The sequence below is a fragment of the Dermochelys coriacea genome, chromosome 8 (genome assembly GCF_009764565.3).
Source record: "Dermochelys coriacea isolate rDerCor1 chromosome 8, rDerCor1.pri.v4, whole genome shotgun sequence".
Taxonomy (NCBI): Eukaryota; Metazoa; Chordata; order Testudines; family Dermochelyidae; genus Dermochelys; species Dermochelys coriacea.
In genome coordinates, this window is record NC_050075.1 from 74,517,223 (window position 1) to 74,541,396 (window position 24,174).

General features: G+C 42.1%; 1 protein-coding gene across 3 annotated transcripts in view; it reads left to right on the forward strand.

The window, feature by feature from the left end:
* The first annotated feature begins 9,793 nt into the window (after positions 1–9,793).
* BCAR3 (BCAR3 adaptor protein, NSP family member) overlaps positions 9,794–24,174 on the forward strand; it is a 96,325-nt gene continuing 81,944 nt past the window's right edge. Inside the window, exons 1-2 of one of the 3 annotated variants that reach the window (XM_038414030.1) lie at positions 9,794–9,904; positions 22,507–22,834. In XM_038414030.1, coding sequence (XP_038269958.1) covers positions 22,515–22,834 — 320 coding nt within the window. In that variant the 5' untranslated portion in view covers positions 9,794–9,904; positions 22,507–22,514. Of the gene's footprint in view, positions 9,905–13,114; positions 13,694–14,181; positions 14,517–22,506; positions 22,835–24,174 lie in introns of those variants that run through there. The other 2 variants (XM_038414034.2, XM_038414035.1) reach the window with 2 other exon arrangements.

Here is a 24,174-nt window from a genome sequence, read left to right on the forward strand (position 1 = left end):
GAGGAGCGACTGACGACACACACCTAGAAACACCTGCGAGAATGTTTTTGCCTCATCATGCACTGGGACTTAACCCAGAATTCCAATGGGCAGCAGGGACAGCGGGAACTGTGGGATAGCTATCCACAGTGCACCGCTCCAACATTCGATACGGTGGACACACTCCACCGAATTCACGCGCTTTAGTGGGGACACACAAGACTGAATGTATAAAATCGCTTCCGAAAATTCAAATACAATAATTTCAAAATAATTTTGTTCTGTAGACGTACCCTTAGAGACTAACAAATTTGTTAACCTCTAAGGTGCAACAAGGACTCCTCGTTGTTTTTGCTGATACAGACTAACACGGCTACCGCTCTGAAACTTGTTTCCTATGAGTATTTAATCCAACCTAGATGAAATTAGAATGAGGCATCATATATTTTGAATCAGTAACTAAGATCCTTTCAATATGCTCTTTGGTTCTTTCTACGTGTGGCCATGTTCTCTGCTGCAGTCTGGCTCTTTTTCTGCTGCTCAGGTAATGCAAAGAAGCCAAAAAGCAACACAATCTCCCCCATGCCAGGGCAACCCTCACCTTGGAGAGTCCATAGTGGGCCTGGAGCCAACATAGGGTATGTCTACACTATAAATGTAGGTTGACCTATTTTAGATTGACTTGGAGCCACTGCAGTAATCACTGTGGTGGTGCATGTCCACACTACCTTCCTTGGGTTGGTGGTGCGCATCTTCACCAGGAGCACTTCCACCGACCTAAGGGAAGTGTGGGGAGCTGAGAGCACGGTCTCTCAGCTCCACTAGCAGCTCCCTGCCAGGAGCCCGGCTGCTCCTCAGGCTCTCGGGGTTTCGGCAGGCTGCCCCCACCTTGTCCTCCCCATTCCCCAGCAGCAGCAGGGGAAGCAACCCGGTGCTTCTCCCCATCCTGTTCCCCGCTTGTCAGCCCACCACCCCAACTCTCGCCCACTCCCTGCCGGGAACCGGGCAGCCTTGTCAGTGTCATGGCTCACCAAGTTGTGAAACTGACATGGTTGCCCTGTTCCCTGCAATAAGTGGGGTAGGGGAGGTGCTGGGGTTTCTCACCCCAGTTCCCAGCTGGGAGTGGCAGGGTGGGGGTCAGGGCTTCTTGCCGGTGGCTCCCAGCTGGGAGAGTGTGTGTGTGTGTGTGTGTGTGTGTAGAAAGGCACCAGGGCTTCTCGCCCCAGTTCCCAGTGGGGGGAAGCTGCCGGAGCTTCTCGCCCACAGCTCCCAGCCGGAGCGGAGTCCAGCCACCCAGCTCTCTAGGGGAATGGGGGCCAGTGAAATTGACAAGACAGCCAACAACCAATGTAAAGGAGGCAGTGTCTACATAAAAAGAAAAGGAGTACTTGTGGCACCTGAGAGACTAACAAATTTATTAATAAATAAATAAATTAATTTATTAAATTATTATTTATTAAATTAATAAATAAATTATTAATAAATTTGTTAGTCTCTCAGGTGCCACAAGTACTCCTTTTCTTTTTGCGAATACAGACTAACACGGCTGCTACTCTGAAAAGTGTCTACATAGTTACTGTGTCACCTAACTATATCAACATAAGCCTTACACCTCTCGTGGAGGTGAAGTTGTTATGTTGGTGTAGTAGGGCACTTAGGCAAGCTAAGTCGGTCTAAGTTACGCAACTTCAGCTATGAAAATAGCATAGTTGAAGTCGACATACTTAGAGCTACTTAACGCAGTGTCTTCACTGTGGTAGGTCAACTGCTGACACTCCCCTATTGACTCTTCTCGCTCCGGTGGAGTACCAGAGTCGACAGGAAAGCGCTCGGCGGTCAATTTATCGTGTCTTCTCTAGACGTGATAAATCGACCCCCGCTGGATCGATCGCTCTGGAGGTAAGTGTACACATGCCTTTACATTGGTGGGAGGAAGGCTGTAGTATAGTCACTGACATAATTAGGTCAACATAAGCTGCCTAGTGTAGACAGCCCTGATAGTCAGCTCCTACACCCATGCTCATTTGTTCCTCCCTATAGCTCCCCAGGCGAAGCACAGGGAGGGAGCATGGCCAGAGCGTATTGTACTCCAGATATCCCTAATATGTAGATTGCCCATTGGGAGCTGTAGCCAGTTGGAGAAGATTTGGGCAGTCTCAAGGGAGGGGGGGTAACTCTGTTCAGCAAAGGACTCTGCTGACACAGGTACAGCAGGATTTGATCTTATGTGTAGATGGGATGTAGTGTTTTAACCATGTTACAATATTGTGCTACCGCCTTCAAGAGAATGATTAAAATATGATTTGATCTGAATTACTCTACAAGACCAAATCATGCTTCAGCTGTGTTGGGGAGGGCTACTGTGTTGTAAGCAGGTCCTGCAGTGTGATGGAAATGTCATTGTAGAAAGGGCAATGTAAATATTAAAGGTAAATTTCTGGTTTGACATAACTAAGAAACATCTTTTAGGTTTTACCAGCATTAGAAGCTATCAATTTAAGAATTCATTGGTACCTTGATTGTCATGAACCTAAAGACTGTGCTGTTTGTATACAGATGAAATTGTACAGTAGCCATAAGAATGGAAAATAAAGTGACCAGCATCAAAAAGTAGAGAGAGAATTTCTTTTGCAGAATTCCAAAAAGCTAGTACTTTGTTTTTCAATGCAATTCCAGTTTAGCTGAATTCTGATTAACAATAGTTTGTGGCTTAAACTTACTTCATTTATATCTTTGGGGAATTTTGTAGAAATAAAATACAATTTTATCGAAATATTTTCTTGCCCCAAAAAGGAATATTTAAATCTTTATCTTTGAGAGACTGGCTATGTAATATGTCTTGGTATTTTTAGTTTGTTTACATAAATTTTCCTAGAGAGAATGAGAGATGGAGAGAAAGAGTTTGCCATTTTAATAGGATCTATGTTTAGATCTTTTATGGATCCATTAGCCGAGTCTATGTGGTTTAAAAAAAACCAAGGCCAACATTGATATATTTAAACAAATATAAGCATCATCATAGTTTATTGCCAGTGAATATAAAAGGATATCAAAAAGCTGACTTGCAATTAACATGCCTTATCTTCCTGCTTCTGGTTTGGAAAGCTATTTTTACATTTAAATTTCTTGATAAGTAACTATGTGCTACTGTTGAATTTCTTTTCCTTTTGCAGTACACTGCTTTTTCTTTCTGATCTTCTGATCTTTCTTTCGTGGTGCAAGGCAGAGCAGGCCTAAGTTTTGTGCTATTAAGAAGGGAGATGGGAGAGCAATAAACTTGCCACTCATGTTTTAACTCTAGGTACCTGCCAGCACAAACGGGCTTCATCCCACAGAAAACAGTCTCCAGCAGCCACATGTTCCAGCACTGTAATCTTCCATACTGTATACAGATTATACTGTAGTGATAGGAGCAATGTAGATAGACAGTGCAGCTATTTTTAAAAAAAATCCATCCTCAACGAGGCTAGTAAATAGCCATATATAAAGAGCAATTGAACAAAAGAGCCTACTTGGTCCTGCTGTTGAACACAAGTCACGCTCAAACAGATCAGCTTTTTCCCCACTGTGTCTCTTCTGCTTTCCTTAAAAACTTTGGAATCACAGCCAGACTTTTCAGTTCAGTAGTATTCACTATCTGCTTTGCAGATTCCAGACTGGATCCAGAGTATTCTGGTACATTTGCCGAGAGACAGAGGAGGCTGCTTTGAACGCTTCCTTTAGCATAACAGTTGGGGATGACATCAACACCTGTGTGGTCTTTCTGCTTTCCTTCACAAGTTCAAGAATTGGAAAGTTTTCTCCCATCTTTTCCCAGCTTTAAATGAGGAGCTCAAAAGCATAGACACAATTACAAAATTATAAATCTACAGGTCTTGCTTTTATGTACCTCATGGACCCTCAGGCAGTCCCAGATCCCAAAAGCAGCTGAGCTAAAAACTACAACCCAGTCCTTTGAAAGTTCAAACTTGTTTATTCTTACTGTTTCTGTCTGGCTCCCTATTTATCCTACATCTCCATGTCAGTCAGAAGGTGAATAAAAAACATCTTCACTGAGGCTGCTAATTCATTACTTTCATTTGAGACGTCACACAGAAATTGGAAAAACCACTGGTTTTCATGTACAAGGGGCAACTGTCACAAAACTGTGCTAGCCCATGTTAATGGTGCTCTTCTACTGTTGGAGAAAAAAAGGGAACAAAGACCTGCTAGTGGACTGTTGCTGTAAAGGAGGGCACTGTGAAGACTCTTCCACTTACTCTTCCCTTCTCAATCAGGGGGAAGTTTGAAAACCATCCCACGATGTCATCTTTGCTCCCCTTCATTGGTTCACTACTTCTCTGTGGGGGGGGGGGAGTTGATAGATATGCAAATAAAATTGATTTCTCTTCAGAGACTTTCATTACTTCATTTTCCACTTTCATTAACACTGTTGCCACTGGATATCTCAAAGCATGTTTATTGTGAGCCTTAGTTGATGTGATGGGTGTATCAAATATTTTAACAAAGGCTTCCTTTTCCAAACTGTTAATTAGTCAGTGAAGTTAAATCGATGTAACCAAAAAAAAGTAACAATTTTACTAAGAAATCCCTTCCTCTCTCAGAAACGCCTCTTTCACTGTCTTGAATCATGCAACATTATCCTTTCACTAATTCTTAGTGGCTGTAGAATCTTCCAGAGTGGACAAGATCTGAATTTCTAATGTAAGAAACAAGCAGAAAAAGCACCTTTACAAAATGTAGGCTCTCTTTATACATGTCATACAGAAGTATACAAGCCCCCACCTTTTTTCCCTCCTCTGTGCGTCACCTTTAAAAGGTATTTTTTCTGATGTTGGTTCTTTTTATTTTGCCTAGTTGACCTAGTGGTTGTGGTTTGTATCGCCAGGCCAGAGATCAGCTTCCATTTCCAGCCAGAGTTGTCTGGTTTTGGTTATGATTTCAGAAGGTTTCCTTCTTCTATTAGCCTAGTTTTAAAGGGAGGGTGGTATCAGTATTTCCCAGAAAGATAGCTGCATGAAGATGATGGGTTCTACTCATCCATCAATATGGCAAGGATTGCTGTGTGTAAGCCCAAGTGGTGGTTGTAGGTGTTGCCCCTCATAAAACTGTAGACATTGATAAGAGAAGAGATTCCAGTGTCATTTGAGCAACTTTGTTCGTTTATATATTTTTAAAGGTCTGGGCTATGCTTAGTGTTAGGCTGATATAGCTACAATGCTCAGGGGTGTGAAAAATCCACACCTCTGGGCAACGTAGTGATGCTGTCATAACACCCAGTGATGCAACTAGGTCAAGAGAAGAATGCTTCAGTCAAACTAGCTACCGTTGCTTCAGGAGGTGGTGGTCCTACACTGATGGAAAAAGCCCTTCTATTGGTGTAGGCTGTGTCTATACCAGTGGTTCTCAGGGCTACATGGGCTGTGTTATGTGGGCTGCAGGCTGAGAACCACAGTCCCCTATGCTCAACACCCTCTGTCCAGAGACCCCTCCACAGAGAAAAGGGCAGCCTAAAACCTGGGTGCGCAGCACCCCCACAAGCCCCTCGTTCCTAGCACCCCCAGCCCCTCACTGCCCAGAGTGCGCCCCCTCCCCACAAACCTGCCCAGAGACCCACTCTCCCGCACCCTGGCCCCCTACGACACTCACCAGCCCCCTGCTGGCAGTAGCACTCCAGCAGGCTGCCAGATGCTGTCTCCTCCTCAGCCAGCCCTGCTCCCTTTCAGACCAGAGCGGCAAATTTTGCATTTTTTTAGCACACAGCTGGGCCACAGCTGTGTCCTAATTGGGCTGTATGTGGCCTGTGGGCACGAGTTAAGAACCACTGTTCTATACTGTGTGGTTATGTCAGCATAGCTACGCCACCATAGCAGTGACAGTATAGTTTCTGTAGCGTAGACAAGCCTACAGTCTCCCCGCTGTTCTTTTTCTGGCATTTAAATTGTTTGTTTCTTGAGCTATGTGGCAATATTAGCAGTGAGCATGTCTTAGAACTGCTCTGGTTTGTAGCTAGGCAAACAAAAGTGACGATGCTTTGGGAAGGCAATAACAACATAAATGTGGTAAGAGTCCTTCCACAGAAAATTGTGAAATGTCAAGTGCAATCATCTGTGTTTTAGAAGGATTTTAGACAAATAAAACCAAAATGCAAAGAAGGAAGCCTATCTACTATTTATTTGGAATTGTAGGAAACCTTGTTGATGATAAATTATATGCAGTTAAAACACCAACAAACACGTATCAAAAACCTTGGTTCAGAAATATTCGTATATACTCAAAAAAGGGCCCATATTGGATTTATGTGGTTCTATTTGTTTTGTTATCCTCTCCTCCGTACATGTGGCAGGGACACTAGACTCCACTGTCCACCCCACAACAACAATGAGGAGTCCTCAGCCCTCCCTAACATTTGAGTTGGTATAATATTTTGCTACAAAACTTTCTGTTTAAATAAAACCAATTTGAAACCTACTGATTTATTTTTGTCCTCCCTCTTTCCCCATTTGACAGTCTTTCCTTCTATGGCTTTTTCCCCTGTGGCCTGTTCTCTAAGAAGTAGCTTTCTTTCCCCCTCTAGGGCTTGATCCATAGCCCATGGAAGTCAATGAAAGTATTTCAATTGACTTAATGGACTTTGGATATGGCTCTTAATATCTCTCTCTCTGTTATTTTGTGCCTCCGCCTTTTTTCTTCCACTTCACTCATTTTTTTCCATAATCTCTCATCAGCTCTCAATCACAGCTCGCTTGCTTCCCCTTTTCTGCGTTATACTATTTCCCCTGGTTCCCTTACTTCTGCTTTCTATTCCCTGTCTACTCTTTCCTGTTCTATTCTCTCCATGCCCCTCTTTAGCCACTTGCCCAACCTTTCTTCTCCCACTTCTATCCCATATTCCAGTCACTCTCCCCTCACTTCCATATTCTCTCTCTCTTGCCTTACCTGAGGCTCCCATATCTTTCTTGCTTCCCGCATATTTCTTTCCCATTCTCCCACTGCTCCATCAATGCAGCCCTGTGCCCCAGTCATCATTAAAGGTCTGTAATGTGTTATTGCTACCTGTAAATGTCTGATGTTGGAGGCAGGATCTGCCTAGGAGTGGATTATTTTGTCCACTGGTGTTGTAAGTGAGATGGATTCCAGTACCTTTAGAATCTTTGATTTTTAAGATCAGGTGTTCTTACCTCAAAGTAAAAAAGAAGAATAAGCTCCTTGGGCCAAATTCATCCAATTGAAGTCAATAGAGTTACACATTCTTACACCAGGCAGTGATACTCAGACTGAGGCTCGCCAGCTGCAGGTGGCTCTTTAATGTGTCTTCTGCAGCTGTTTGCAGAACATGATATTAAAACACTGATTTAATTATAAACCAATTAGGATGCTTTTACTATATTATTAATCAATTGTAGTTGATAAAATAATAATACTTGGTCAGTCATTTTGCTGAGAGAATTATATAGCTATATATAATATATAGATATAAAACTAAATATTTCCCCTATCATACTGTTTAAATACAAATATATAGTACTATAGTAAATGGAACAATGAATTCAAACTACCGTGGTTCTTTTGGACAATGTTGATCGCTAATTTGGATCCTGAACCACTGAGGTCTGAGTATCACTCCACCAGGACCTAGTCTAGCGCACTTGTTTTAGAGATGTGGTCCTGGGTTGTGATGTTCAGATCAAAAGTTGGATCAAGATCTGAACTTTCCTAAAGTTCAGGAGGAAGGTGGGCACGGATTAATCATGTGTCTCAACTCAGGTCCATCTCTAATTTCTTTTTTTATAAAGGAAGTTGTATGGCCAGCAAATAGCAGTTGCTTTATTTTGATTTTTAAGCTATTCATCCAAAACTACCAGAAGCCTGACAGAAAAGATATGGCCTCTAGCAGCAAAACCTTCTGGCTACTGCTGTTGCTCATTATGCATTGTATTAATAGAATATAGGGTAGAGGCCATGTACATTTTTTTCCAGAACTAGATCAGACCACTGCTCCATCCACTCTAGTGTCTTGCCTCTGGCAGCAACCGCTACCTGATGCTTTATCAGAAGGAGAATTTCTTCATAATGCATCCGGCCATTGTGCAGTAAGGGGAGGGGATTCTTCCAGTGCCTTTTGGAGCCACTCATTTTACATTTTGAAGATTAGATTTGATGAGTGTTAGATCAGGTTAGGAGCACTACACTGTTTGTTGCTAAAATTTAAAGGGAAACCAATTTTTTTTAATGATACTGTCCATCCTTTTTATTATCTATTACAAACTACACCTCAAGGGACTATAACTTTAAAATATTAGAGAGAAATTGCATTTTTCCCCAGTCTATTTACTTTGTGCATTTAAGAACACTGTATAATCAGTTTAACAGTTTTATCTGTTGTTTGTGTGGTTTTTTACACAGTGGAAGGGGAGGGAAGTGTTGTTTTAAACAGGAAAATGTGATTGTAAAGCTATCACAATTGGCCAGGGGACTGAAGGGTAAGTGTTGTACCTGACACTACATTTAACTCATTTTGGGAAATAAACTAGATCCCTTTAATGCAACCTTTGCTGAAGGATCTTTGTTCCCCATAGCTTGTCTGTCAGATAGCTTCTTTAATTTTTGTTCTTTAGGATTTATTTGAAAATTTTGCCATAAAATGAGGAAATGAAACTACAGTTTGAAAATAACCTCAGCAGCCTGAGCTGACAAAAAAACAAACAAACAAAAAACACCAACAACCCCTATGGACAGAAATTGAGTCTACTTTTAGAACACTGCGCAGAGGTAGAAACTGCACTGAGGTCCTGAAGGTGATTCCCACCTGTGCGCTATCTCTCAGCACAGGCACCCTATCTGATCTTAACTCTTCTGTAACCCATTCAGCACCCTATCTTCCCTTCTTTCCAGCTCTGGGGAGCTTGGCTACTCCTTTCCCATCACAAATATTCCTGACCCTCTCCTCTTGTCTGGAGGAATTCTACTCCCCTCCCCTAGCAAAGCCCCCTTTCCTGACTTTGACCCAGCTCTCAAGTTGTCCTGCTATTGTTCTCTCTTCAGAAGAGTACTCAGTCCCTGCCTCCTCCTTTGTCTCCCCATCCCTTAAAGCACTTGTTCTCAGTTAAAGATTCTTGATGGGCTAAGAAGTTACCTTAGGCTCCATCAATGCTCCAGATTCAGGTCCATGTTTTATTACTAGCTTGACAAGTTTCACTTTGGATTTCATTCTGTTGTGAAGTGATTTCAATGTAACATTTCATCCAATTTTAGATAGGTCTGGCTGGAGACAGATAAATATTCAGGATAATGCATAAAAATAAGCTGCAAGAGATAGGTTATTCTTAGTGCCTAGCAGAAATTAAATCCACTGTCCAGGGATTTCACGTTCACCACCTATACATTATGGCTAAGACTATGTTTTAGTCATGGGTATTTTTAGTAAAAGTCATGGACAGGTTATGGGCTATATAACCCATGACCTGTTCATGACTTCTACTATATACCCCTGACTAAATCTTGGGCAGGGGGAGAGGGGTGGCCTGGGGGTGCTGCGGGTGCTTGGGTGGGCGTGGGCAGCAGCGCATGGCCCATGGGAGCCGCTAGTGCTGGGGGAGGGGCAACAGCACATCCCGGGACCCCCACTGATACTGGGGGGGGGGTTGGCTGGGCTGGCAGGCTCCCTACTTGGCTCCATGCCTCCCCAGAAGTGTGGATATCCCCCTCGCTCAGCTCCTAGGTGGAGGCATGGCCTGGCAGCTCTGCGCACTGCCTCTGCCCAGAGTGCCAGCTTCGCAGTTTCCATTGGCTGGGAACCGCGGCCAATGGGAGCTGCGGGTGTGGTGCCTGCAGGTGGAGGCAGCACACAGAGCTGCCTGGCCAAGTCTCTGTCTAGGAGCTGAGCGAGGGGGATGTCGCTGCTTCTGGGGAGTCCTCCCCCTAGGTAAGCACTGCCCAGAGCCCGCCTCACCCCGTCCTGGGCCGTGCCCTAATCCCCTGCCCCACCCACCCAAACTCTTGCTGCTGCTGGGGTAGGGTGTGGTAGCCTGAGACTGCCCCAGCAGCGGTTGGTGAGACTGGCGCAGCAGATGCCTGAGCTGCCCCCGGGCCAGGCACACCAGCAGCTGCAGAAGTTACAGAGGCCATGGAAAGTCACAAAATCTGTGACTTCTGTGGCAACTCACAGCCTTAATTAAAGCTGATTATATTCTAATCTTTTCCCTTTTATAACCTGATATTGGTTAATTGGTTTGGACTGAGCATGTTCCACTTTCTGCTGCTTTCTGGTGTGGCACAGAGGCCCTGAAAAATGAATAATCTACTGCTAATTGTTTGTCATTTGGATAGTTTAAGACAAGGCCACAACACAGTTTGAAATCAGTGAGAATGGAGGAAACTCCAACAACATTATATGGGAAGCTTATAATGAAGAAGAAAGCTCATTAGAATTGCTTCTGGGAAGAAAGAAGACAATGAAAGGTGTAGACTTCAGATTGAAATGAAAAATTTTGAAATAGCATATAAAAATATTTTAAAAAAGAAACAACCACTAAAGATCAATTAAATATCATTCTGTCTGGTAAGGCAGAGACAGCTCTTCACAGGCTGCTGCAACATTATGAGGAAAATGGTAATAAAGTCCTTAGATTTGTGACTTATACATTAATAAGGGCTTGTCTGCACTGGCAATTTACAGCGCTGCAACTTTCTTGCTCAGGGATGTGAAAAAACATCCCCCCTGAGTGCAGCAAGTTTCAGCTCTGTAAAGCACCAGGGTAGACAGTGCACCAGCACTGGGAGCCGCACTCCCAGTGCTGGTAGCTATGCCCCTCATGGAGGTGGTTTTTTTTAGAGCCGCGGCAGCACTTTAACATTGCCAGTGTGGACTAGCCCTAAGACAAAAGAAAAAAAAATAACAATATTAGTAAGATTTTTCTGGATAACTGGAGACAGCAACAAAGGACCAGTATCTAACAAAGGAGAAAAAGGGGGATATAGAATTGGAAAAGTGAAGGGATCCAGTATGGAATGAGAGCATATCTTTGAAAAAAGTAGCAGTCCCATAAAGATCTTTCAGGATGAGGGGTGATGTGCCTACCTTTGCATGTAAGCAATAACCCTCTGGTTGGGTCAGTGATAGATTTGAAGGTGACTGTAATAATTTATGAATACTATATGTTCTATATGCTTTCCTGTTGTTATAAGAGGTTTATTGTAATACATGAGGTTAATTGAAGAAGAGGCTGTTTGCACATAGGCAGGAAAAGAGAATAATGGCTTCACTGAGTTGTCTATCCACCAACACTTGAGGGACAGTGGAAGAGCCATTGGCTTTCAAGTTCCACCTCCAGACACACTGCTGTGCTCAGCAGGTGGATTTTGGACAGCAGGACAAAGAAGCTGCAGGAAACTGAGAACAGAAGCTTTTGGCTGGATTTAGAGAGAGGTCCTTAAGGCCAGGGGGAGAGAGAGAACAGGGAACAGACTGAGACCCAAAGATTAGGAGTCAGGAGGAAGACAGACCTGCCTAGGGCCCTAGGTAAGATAAGTAAGCATGCAGACCTGTTGTTTTAAAAATCCACTTTGTCTTGTTTGCTTTGTTCTGTGGTTAAATAAATAGTACTTTGGTTTATGAAAGCTGTTTTGGGTCTCTGTAGTCCATTGGTCACAAGCTCCTGAAGGGAAGAATCACAGGTACTGAATCCAGTCAGACCTGCTGGTTAGCATGGTTGATACACAGGGTTCCGTAGTTTAGGTCCTGGTCTGACAGTGGGAGAATTGCATGATTCTGTCAGAGGAAAGGTAAAGGGGTGCATTCAGAGACCAGAAGGGCAGCTAGCCCTGTAAGTGTGACATCAGCAGCAGCCAAGTTTGAACCCAAGACCTCTAGGTCCTAAGCAAAGGCTATAGTCACTTGAGCTAATGCTGGTAGCAGAGAGTCATTAGCACATGGCTATTCTCTGTGGATCAGCCCAGTCCCCTGGGAAATGTCTGCCCCAACTGTGACAGGTTTCAGAGTAGCAGCCGTGTTAGTCTGTATTCGCAAAAAGAAAAGGAGGACTTGTGGCACCTTAGAGACTAACAAATTTATTAGAGCATAAGCTTTCATGAGCTACAGCTCACTTCATGCATCCGATGAAGTGAGCTATAGCTCACGAAAGCTTATGCTCTAATAAATTTGTTAGTGTCTAAGGTGCCACAAGTACTCCTTTTCATTTTCCAACTGTGACAAAATCTGTGGATCCTGGATCAGCCTCATTAGGCACCTGCTGATCCACCAGGGCTAACTGGCTATCATTTTATGGAAGACAATCATCCTCAAGCTCCAGGGGACTGCTGACAAGTCACGAAGGTGACACAGGCACACACGGCCTGAATGTTACATCTAGAGGTTAGAAGGCAATTCAGAGGTCATGCTTGGGGAGGGAGGCATGTGGGCTCATGTATTCCCCCCCATTTTTGGTTGCACCCCCCAAACTCAGAAAGGCTGGGTGGCTTGCTGAAGTGAATTGGGGGTGGAAGTGGCATTGGGGTTGGCCTGAGCCCCCTGGCATCACCACTGACCCATACGGTGGCATGGCCCACAGTTTGAAAACCTCTGTGGGGTGGTCACTTGCCTCCCTTTACACTGTCCTCCCCCACTGTGAACAATTACGTGTTGCCTCTGGAAGGCATGTTGCTGTTATGAACAGACTAGAACTGGAAGTGAACAATAGAAGGGGGCTGCAGTGATCAAGGCATGAAATCAGTGATTCAGCAGAGTGAGAGTTGAGACAGTGGTGGCTTCAGGTGATGTTGCAGATGTGGTGGTAGGTGAACTCACAGGGTGGTGCAAGGTGCAAAGGAATTCCCTTGGTGTGAGGAGGACACATCTTTGTATAAACAAGAAGTAAAAGGGATGCTAGCTTGAGAGAGGAGATGGATGAGCTGGGTATATGTACCAGTCCACATGCAGTGCATTGCATTGGCACAATGGGGAAGATAAATGATGGGGAGGAGGGACACAACATTTCTGTCTACTTGGGGCACCCTGATCTTTACATATGTTGCTTTTCTCAGTGTAAATGAGCCTTTGTTAATTCATTGAGGGAAAGAGCTGTTTGTTTATTGCACCCAACACCTGCTGTTTTAATTGGTCACAACCATTGACAGGTAGGTGGGCTTTTGTCTCCGTGAATACACTTTACACTGCAAACTAGCTGCACCCATGTCTGGATGTGAGCAAAAATAGGTGCTAATATAATTAAATTATCTGGGAGTGAAGTGACAGTAGCCGTCTGGATTGCCCACTAAAGGTTGTATTAGGAAGTGATAAATCATCACTTCAGTGGTATCTTACAGAGAGAAGTTCTCAAATCCATGGAAAAGGGCAACGGGAGGTCACCGCATGTAAATAGTATTTATGTAGGGGGTTCAGGGAGATGCAGCCTGAATAGTCTACCGAGGGGGGAGTGGCTGGAAAGCAGTAAATCACCGCTTGAGTGCTGGCTTGTGTGTCTCTCAGAACTGCGCCTGCAGCTGCTGAGCTGTTGCACGCAGTATACAGAGCTCTAGGCTGCTCAATTAGAACTTCAAAAGACTAGAAGAATTCTGGTCAGCCAAAGTGGTTCTGGTTTAGCTGTGAGATCTGATTGAGAGCTGCCAGTGTCTGTCTGCCTTCCCGAACCGATCTGGCTCCGAGATGAAGGGTATGCTGCACTGATCTGAAAGTGTGCGAGTACTCTTCAGAGAGGTAAGTGGCTCCCTATTATTTGTCTAAATTCAGATTATGCAAAGGGACAAGTCACTGAACCAGAAGCCTTTAAAGATTTTACATCGCTAGTTTTCTCTGTATTTTGCTATCCCAGTAATGATACAATGATTCCAGCGGGGTGCTTTTAGGAGACTTTAATGTGGAGATCTTTGGTCTATATAATGAACAGTCATTATTAACTAAATGAAAGGTGTTACTATGGTAATCATGATGCACTGGAATTTGCCGATAAATATCCCAGCTAATTTATTTTGAACAGACGGAGCTGGCGTTTGCACTTGCATATGCCAGCTGATCAGTGAGCTTTGTTAAAAATATGCTGGGTTTGTATGTGTGTGTAAAAACATAGGTATTTGTTCTAATAGTTTGGTGTGGTGGTCCTTGTTTACAATGTATTGCCCTGATTACTGTATCAAAGGAGGCTCAGCTGCTTTGGAAATGAATTGAATGGGGCACAGCTGGAGGTAGAACATTTCGAGGAGACAAACTTTTCGACTAGTCTTTTCGAAAGCTAGCAAAGAGGGAGAAGTAGCCTGCCATGTATTTGTGTTGACAACATTGTTCTTTTTCTTTGTTGGATGACGAATGAATAGCTGGTTGTATTTGTCTCCCGGGGGGGAGGGGAGAAAGGAGAAGAGCTCAGAGCTGACTCATCCTAAACTATTTTGGTAGCTCTGAACTAAATCTGGTCTCGATTTTAGGCGTTTAGAACTTTGCGGCGTTTGAGAGGAAGAGATTTCGGAGTTTAGCCCCTACGGGGATGGGCTCTGTGGAAACTGCTTCAATACATAATCAAAGATAGGTAAACGATGGCTATTATTTTAAAAGTCAAAAGCAGCTGGTGCGTTCAGGCTCATGTTCCACACAGCAGCCAAAGGAAAGATACAATGTTGAGTGTCAAGTCAATAACAGATCTCATCATTTGTGATTACCTAATTTTGCTTTGTTTAAAGAGGAGCCCATACCAAGATGCTACTTCCTATCCCGCTCTGTTACTGTTTTGTTTTTTTTACATAAATCCATTGTTAGTACAAGATAGAAGAGCCGTATGTTTACTACTGGAAAGAACTCTGAAATAGCTCATGGGGATGTGCCTGGTAACTCGGAGAAATCATGGGACTAAAACAACGTGAGAACAATAAATGGCTTCCCCGTGCCGAAAAGAGAGGAGGTCGTGTTGGTTGGTCTGCCTCTGTCTGCACAGAGGGGAAACAGCATAGCTGCTGGAACTAGGGGTGCTGCTACACCCCCGGCTTAAAGTGGTTTCCAGCATATACAAGGTTTACAGCTTATTCCTGAGGGCATTTTGTGCCTACAAATTATACGCACCAATATTTTAAAATTCTGCAAGTTTTATTTGTCAATAAATAAATGCAGAGGCTCCAGCATGGCAGTGGGGAGCACAGGCCCCTGGCTTGCTGAAGGCGGGAGCTCACCCTGCAGTCCTCTCCCAGCCGCAGGACGCAGACTCAGGCCTGACCCTAACACAGCACAAGGCCTGGACCTGCCCCAGAAAAATCCTGTGGCTCTGCGCCAGGTGCGAGGCAGGTGGGCTCAACCAGGCAGGATCCAGGTGAGGAGGGGCTCAGTATAAGGGGGATCCAGGTGTGCAGTGAGAGGATTCTGTGTGGGACAATCTGGGCGCAGGCAGCTCTGGAGGGGGTCTATGTGTGGGAAGATCTGGATGCGCAGAGGCTCGTTGGGGGGGGTTCAAGGTGCAGGCGCAATGGGATTCTGTATGGGCTTTCAGGTGAAGGTGGTTGGAGCTAAGTGGGGGGTCTGGGTGTGGGGGTCTCAGTGGGAGGGAGTGGGGCTTGGGGTAGGGGTCTGGATGCAGCATGTGGGGGTCTGGATGTGGGGGCTCAGGGTGATGCAGGGGGTGGAGCTCATCAGGGTGGGGGGGTTGAGTGCAGGGAGCTTAGTGGGGGTAATCTGGGAGTAGGGGTCCAAAGGCAGGGGGTCTGGGTACAGGAGGCTTCAGATGTAGGGGGTTGAGATTCAATGAGGTGGGGTTTGGGTATGGAGGGTTAGGAGGGTTGTGGATGTACCTGGTGAAGCTTGTCAGGGGTGTCTGGGTATGGGAGGTCCGTATGCATGGGGGTTGGGTGGATGTGAGAGCAGCTCCCCATACAGTGACCCTTCCCATCCAAAACTGAGGAGCAATGGGGACAGGAAGCAGGGAAGGATGCTGAGCTTCCTGCAACTGGGGGAGGTTTCTGGGGGTGAATTTGACACTGCCCCCAAACACTCCTTGCAAGGGAAGAGGAAGTCCTGTCCTCTCCTGCCTCCAGCCCAAACCTGACTAGCAGCTGATCCTGATCTGCTGTCTGCTCTGGGTGCCTGAAACAATGTACCTGCTCTGCTAGGGAGTGGTGTGTGACTGCACTTGCAGATTCTCTTTGCTTCCCTGTCAGAAAGTCATTTTTATGCAGGAAAGCAAAGAAATCTGTAGAGGACATGAATTCTGCTCATGCGCAGTGGCACAGAATCCCCCCAGGAGTAACGGTTTGATTCAATGACTCAGCACCCCCACTATACAAATTGTTTCAGCACCCCTAGGAAACAGTGACTTTCATTTAAAGAGCTAGCTGAAAAATACTCCAATTTGACCACTATTTTATCTTCAGGAATGGAGAGGAGGAGGATCCAGAATTTTTTTTTATCCCTAGTCAAGGGTGTTTATTGGCTGATCTGCCATTCAAAATCAATGAGCAGTTGCACTGTGTGGGTCTAATTTCATATTACCTTAACAGGGGTATGTAACATTTTCAGGGAATTATATAGTACGGTGAAAGGGCCAAATGACGAGATACTAGGACTCAGTAAAAAAAAAAAAAAATTAAGTAAGTAATATGAATACTTAATGCTTAGCTTTTATATAGCTTTGTTTCTTAATTCATAGATTTCAAGGTATTGTATAGATGGGGAAACTGAGGAACAGGTGAAATGACATGTCAAGACAAATAAGAGCATGTCATGGAAGAGTTGGGAATAAAACCCAGGTCTCCTGATTTAGGCAAATGAAAATCAGTGGGAATTTTTCCTGGTTAAGGACTTTATAAAAACTAAAGGCTTGACTTCATTGGGATTTGGGCACTCAGCACCTTCTGGGAGATGTTCAGATTTTCAGAATCTTTCAGAATGAGCTTCTTTAAGTAAGGATCTCAGAATTTGGCTAAGAATAATTTTTTAAATGTTCATCATAGAAACATTCATGATGATATGATAGAAGTTTTCTGCTTGACAAAATGCATTTTTAGTTTTTAAATCAAAACTTACAAAATTATCTTGATCATGTTACAATTTAAATGACTAACAATCCCAAAGAACAGTTAAAATTGAAGTATTAGAAGTATTTATGCATACATTAATTTTTAAATAAAAGTCAAAATTTAGTTTGTGGCCAGTTATTATAAATCTAACGAAATGATGTGATAAAAAGACTGATCTGAAATGTTTCTGACAAACAACGGGGGATTTGTTCAGTTAAACTTTTCTCAAAAGTGAGTTAAAAATCTAGTATGAAACATAGGCTGGCCACAGTTTTATTTAAATTTGAAATTGATATTGAGTAAGCCCAAATCATCCTTGTTTATATGTTTTCCACTGACTCAGAATAATGGTTATAAATAACTGTTCAAATAGGTTGTGAGCTTATCATAATATAGGATAAGGATTAATCAGCTTTTTTTTTTTTTTTTTTAATTGTAAGTACATTTGACATCTTTTCAGAAGCCTTTTCAAAGCTCTGGTCTGTCTGTAATCTCATGTGTTTGATGCTTGGCAGACTCTGGCTTGTTACTGATAGAGGTTTAGATCCTTTGAACTCTTGCATGTGCTCTCACCCACTCACCCCCTTTATCATATCAGGTTATGGATTCCCTGAACCTTTGTATTCTTTTCAAAGTCTTCAGACCAGTTTGCAATGGAGGCTAGAGTACCAATTAATTTTATAATACCTGTATTAAAGGCTTGGTAGTATGCAGGAATTTTTTAATCCCAGATAATTTTATGGAAGCACCTCTTGGTGCAGGAATACTTGTTTGATTTTTAACTATTTTCTTGGTTACTTTGACAAATGCAGAAAATGTGTATTTTTTTTTTAAGTTCAAAATAGTTTTCAGCTACTACATCTATCCAAGCCACCTGCCAACTTCCGTGGTTTTTCAATCACATTTTCCTATATTTATTTTATTTTTTATTTTATTTTATTTTATTTTTTAAATGTGTGGTTCTTCCCTCTTGATATGAAAAACCACCCACACCAGCAATGGGGAAAACTGAATGCCTTGATCCTGCCATTGACTCTGCGTGGGTCCTTCACTTGGATGCAGAAGGCTGCCCGTGCCAATTCAATTTCAGGATCAGGGCTTTGCTGACTATACGCAAAGTGCTTGCAAATGTGCAAAGTAAACAAACTGAAAAATATATTTTTTTCTGTAATCTTTCAATTACAATATTCTTAGGGATTACTTGTAATAATAGTACTGTAAGTAAAATATTTTCAAACAGGTGTGTGTTTTAAATTGACTGTGTCCCTTTAAATGTCCCAAAATTGTTTGTTTACTTGAATTGGATATGCACATATTACTCTGCTCCATCCCTCTTAACTCCATTACTAGAGAGAGCAGTGAGAGACAGGGGTGAGATGGGAGAAGGAAGGAGGTTAGTATCCATGATAGTACAGTACAACCAAACCAAGTAAGACATACATCCAAAGAGCCTGATACAAACCCCTCACTGAAGTCAATGGGCATCTTTATGTATGATGAGCTTTGGAGCAGAACTAGAGTGTGATAGGAAACAGTTTTCATAAATATCTCACAATGCACTAATCGCTTAGCATTTTGAAAAGAGACAGTTTAAGACCCTGATCTAGAGTCCTTTGAAATAAATAGAAAGACTCCCATTGACTTCATGGGATTCTTGAATCAGGCTGTAAATAGGGATTTCACAAATACAAAGGGAGTAGACAGGAGTGAATCTAATTTCTGTGGCCAAATGGGAAGTTTTCTCCTGGACAGATTGGATTTACAGTTTTCACCATTAGACTTATTTTATTGTTCCTTCTCCAAAAGGACCACTTACTCTGTGAAGTAAAGTAGAAAAACTTCAGAGCACCTCCGGGGGAGGCGGGGGAAGGGAAGAGGCGTTTGCTTCAGGAAGGCAGATTGAACCATAATGTTGGCATTTTTATTCCCAAATCAGAGTCAAAATAGCTTTTTGAATACTCCATCTTAGGTATTTATAAGGCATATATCATCAGGCTGGTGTCTGAGCAATGATGAGAATAGAATCTTTATTTTGGAATGCAATATTGTTTGGTTTTTCCCAGCAGACAGATGCCTTCACCCTGTTTCCAATCCCTCTGCAAAATTTCCCAATGCATCCACATATATTAATGTACATGGTCATTTAAAGACCTCTTGGTCCATGCTTCCTCTGTTTGCAATATAATAAAAGATTGGGTGGGTCCTTTCAGAATCTGTGCATGGAATCTGGAAAACGTCTTGTCTATTAGCTGAGATCTGGATCTGGAGTCTTTTGATTCTTCTGTAGCTGACTAAGACCAATTTGCTTCACAGATGGTCAAAAGCTGTCTTTGCTCCACTTATGGGGCTAGGGGGAAGTAATGGGGACAGAGATATTGTACTATAGATGAAAATACAAAATTACTACCCTAGATTTAGCATTATAGGAGGCTGAAACAGTTTTGTTCTGCCCTAAATAGAAGCAAGCTATACCATTTCCCAGGCTTTTACTCTAGTGTGACTGCATGTTAGTAAGCAGCAGCATTCAGAACTGGGATTCCAGTCCCTTTTGTTCAGAAACCCTGTAGTATGTTGACCCATTGTGTCAGCTGTTGATTGAACCTGTTTTGGCAGGCAAAAGAGTGTTCTCTAATAATGAGTGTAGTTTTCTAGAACTGCATCTATAGTAAATTCAAGCATTCCTGCTTGGCTCATACACTGAAACAATTGAAACATTCCACTATCTCCAGCTGAAAAGGGGCTCTCATTCCTTGGAGCTTTGACATTCAGCAAAAGGAAAATTTGGCAGATAATTTGGCAATTTGCATTACTGAGCTGACTCTTTTGGTTATGTTGCTGAATCCTGACTTGCTTTTAGGAGTCCATCAAGGAGTAGCAAGTCCTACTTCTGACCCTTGGTGAGGATGCTAGCAGGCATGATTATAGAAAAATTGAGTAGACCTATTTTGAGGGGGGAAATGCTGTAATGCAATCAACATTTTTATGTATTAAAATTAAAGTATAGCTATATATATTTTGCAAGTGGAGAGATCATTTATCAAATGTGAAAGCAGTATGTTCATGTCTCTCATGTGAATTCTCAAAACGGCACCTAAATGCTCATTTTGTATACCTAAGTGTGAATTTAAGTATCCAAATACTAGACTTGCATATCCTATCAATGTGTATGCATTTGAAAACAGGGCTTATGGTATAGCTCATGTGGGGGGTGAAGGTGCTTTAAAATGTGCAGTAGCAAATTCATGGTTTAATACTTGGAAAAGTAAACCTGATGAGCCTTTCTTGTTTCACTGAAATAGTTTGTCAGGTTGTTTTAGAAATTAATAACTTTGATAATGGAAGTTATTGGTGCAGGTGGGTGGTCCTCTTTCTCTAGATTTCGCTACATAGGAAGTAGTCTGAAGTCTATGGTTATTGTGTGTGTGTATCACAGATTTTGTTGGTAGCCAAAACTATAGCTGAAGTTACATTGCAACTTCTATTATTATATCCACTTGTTTTTGCATGCTTGTAACTTTTGATATGCTTTGTCTCAGCCCAGAGATGAATTTACTAGCGAGTTTGAGGGAAATCCCTCACATGTTTGAGTTAAGGAGACTGAGGAAAGTACATTTATTATATTATAATACTTTTGCACTTATCAGTCTCAAGGTTTTTTATGAAGATGGTAAGTACAATCATTAGGTGTAAAATCAGAAGCAATTCTAAAAGTTGGCTCAGTGTGGGCAAGTTAGGCTGGGACTTCCAAACTCCTGTAAATATGGGGTTTGGGTGCCTACTCAATTAAGATTCCAGCCTCAATGTTAGTGTGAGTTTTGAGAACCTTCACTTTTTTTTTCATTTTTTGACTTTGATTGGGAATAGTTAACTTTTTAGCCTTAATACTCTGTTTAGTATATGGACCAATGGAGTTATACCAAATTACACCAGCTGGGAATCTGGCCCAGGATCTATATCATGCATTTTCTGTTTTGGACCTACCTCTGAATCAATTATGTTGGTATGGGTAATCAAAAATGCAAAGCTGCCTGTACAACACAGTATAATTTTGAATGAACATGCAATATTTTTGTTGCCACCAGGTAGAAATGTCTTCCCCAAACCACATTCTGAATGAAGATGTAAACAATAGGAGGGTCTGAGATTTAGTGATCCCATCAAGGGACAAATCATAATCTGTCAGAAAGATCTCTTGAAAGGTTTTTTTTTAATTTAATCCTGTTAGTTAACTCCATCTACAAGAGCACAACTTCCCATAAACATTACACAGCATGCAAGAGCAATTCTACAGAGCCTCTGAACTTGGAACTTTTCACTTTCACATGATAAGTGATGTCATCAAGATCCTACCATAAATACCTTGCTCTAATTACAGATAGTGTTTTTATTTAAAAAAAAAAAAGTGGAAGGGAGTTTTTATCAAGTCACTAACACATTTGTGGAGTCCATGGCTAGATTTTCAGCAGCATCAGAGGCCTTTGTGGTGCAGCTAAAGTGGAGGGGGGAGAGTGTAAAGGTAGTTTTTATAAGCTGAACCCTGACATAAGTGAGATCAGCCTCAGTGTTGCTCTAAATTATGCCTGGCTACAATAACCTGCAAAGACCCCTGGCACTCTGACAATATTCTGATGTTGGAGCTGGAAGTGGATGGAGTGGGGCATAGAGCCAGTGTAGCCATCACTGCAGGACCTCTGGATTCCCCTAAACCATCCATTGGTAGTCACTTAATGCTACTTTATATTTGTGGAGTGGCAGAAGGAAGCCTTATCAGGGGGCCAGAATCTGACCCTATGAATTTACACCAAGTGTTGTAATTTTGTTCATGTTGGCAGAGGTATGTTGGAGACACCTCTCTGTTGTAAGCCAGGGTATAATTGACCAAATTCACCTCTAATGTAAAGTTCCATCCCACTTATACCAGCAGTGAATTTGACTCAGTTGGCCTGTATATCCTACAGAAAAGAATTCCAGAAATCTATTGTCCTTATCTTTTGGATAAAATCCTTGTTTTACAAACTATCAAAAATATTTGCCCCAGGTCTGTAGCGCCCACTACTGAGTTTAGACTAGCAATCTTTTAAACTAAGCCTTGGTCTGTATGTTGTTGGGTTTTTTTTCCTGACAATTTAGTTTCAGTTAGTGATTCCAGACTGATGTTTGACCTTTCAAATGGAATGGTTTCTAAGAACTCCTGGTAAAACAACAGATAAGAAGATAAACCTTGTAGGTAATAGCAGATTATGGCCCAGATCCTGCAAACACTTGCATATGTGTTTAAGTCAATTATTTTAATGGGGCTGTTCACATGCATAAAGGTTAAGTACATTTGTATAATAATCTGCAGGATTGGGATCTATGAGATTAGATCATAATTTAGTGTATATTTGAAAAGCATATAAATTGTCTGCCTTCTAATACAAGAAGTAATGTTAATAGAGATAACAGCTAACAATGTTATTTAATTTCATTTAAAATGGCAGCACTAGTGATTGAACGTTGTGGGCAATTTTTATTTTTCAGAGCTGAGAATGATAGCTGCTGGAAAACTTGCAAGTCTCCCCAGAAATATACAGGTGAACCATCAGTTCTCCCTGGCTTCTTCTATGGATCTTTTGAGCAGCAAACCTCTTCTGACTGAGCATCGCTTAGACTCCTATCAAGATATTTCTATCCATGGCACTCTCCCTAGGAAGAAAAAGGGGACCATTCCCATTAGATCTTGTGATATGTTTAGCCATATGGGAACCCTGCCATTGTCCAGAACACATAGGCAGCAGTCACCTTTGATTCAAGATGTCCTAGAGGAGTATCCCCTGCAAGACAGGAAGAGTGAGAAACTCCACTTCAGGTACCTTCTTAAATTTAACCCAGATTTTTGTTTTATAAGAGCTGTACTGTATTCTTCTAGAACTCCTGTCCTCTACTTATAGGGCTACACTGGCATGGCTGAGCCAACGTGGGCATGACCGTGAGCCGGTGCTCAGCTTGAGTCAGTCCTTAGTGAGATGGCCCAATGTCGCAAGCCAGGTTCTACGTAAGCTTCTATGTAATTATTACAAAAAAAATGAAATCCAATGCATTTAGCTAATTATAAGGGAAATTTTTGCATCTTATTTCATAGATTAAAATGAAAAAAGTCTTATGTGGTGGTTTGATTAAATTTTAAATATTGTAAATTTTAATAATTTTTGTTGCTTTCTGCCTGTAGATTCAGAAATCTCTGGTGTTGTGGTGAGAGGCAGGTCTAATTAGCTGTCCTAGTAAAGAAAAAATATTCTGGCCAAAATTTTTAAATATCGGTACCTAAACTTACACACTTAAACAAAAGCTCGATCCAATTCCACTTGAAGTATTTGGGAGCATTACTGGAAGCCTCAGTTACTTACAATAATTAGTGAAGTCTAAGAACCTGCATCTGTTAGTCATTCTGTTAACTTCAGTGAACACTGTATCAGTCCCTAAATGTCCTGATTTTCAGAGATGCTGATCCTTCAATGGCTCTGGACATCCTCCTCATACCATTTTGTGGGATATCTACTTAGGTTTGCCCACATGTTGCACTCAAAGGGTGAAATCTTAGCTCCATTGAAATCAATGGCAAAACTCCCACTGACTTCAATAGGGATACTGTTATTTATTACTGTTATTTAGTAAGTGATAGAGAAGAAGAATTAGGGTGCAAAGTTGTAAAAACACAGTCACTGAGCATAGGCAAAATATTGTTGACAATCCCATAAGAATGGCAAGATTGTCTCGGGTGGGTGCCAGAGTCAGGAAAAACAGAACAAACTTGAGTATAACACAGTGGATTAATAAGGTACAAAGAATATGAGATCCCATTTTGCTGCTTGGATTTCAGAATTGGCATGGGTAATAAAAGTAGCCAAATGGAACTTCTACATTGGGATTTATAGTTATACTGTAAAAATGTATTTAACAATCAGATTTCATCACACAACCTTTGATTAAAGGAGCGAAATTGTATAAGTTCTGTTCTCCTGGCAGATCAAATTGGCCATCTCCTTTTAAGGGTGAAGTTAACTGAATCTATATTGTTAGTAGTGCTTGAGGACAAGCTGAAAGGTTGTTCAGGAACAGTTTTTTGTTTCTTTCTACCCTCCAACAAATCAGTCTGGGTAAATGGCTTCAGAGCACATAATATTCCTCTACATATGGTTTATAGGGCAA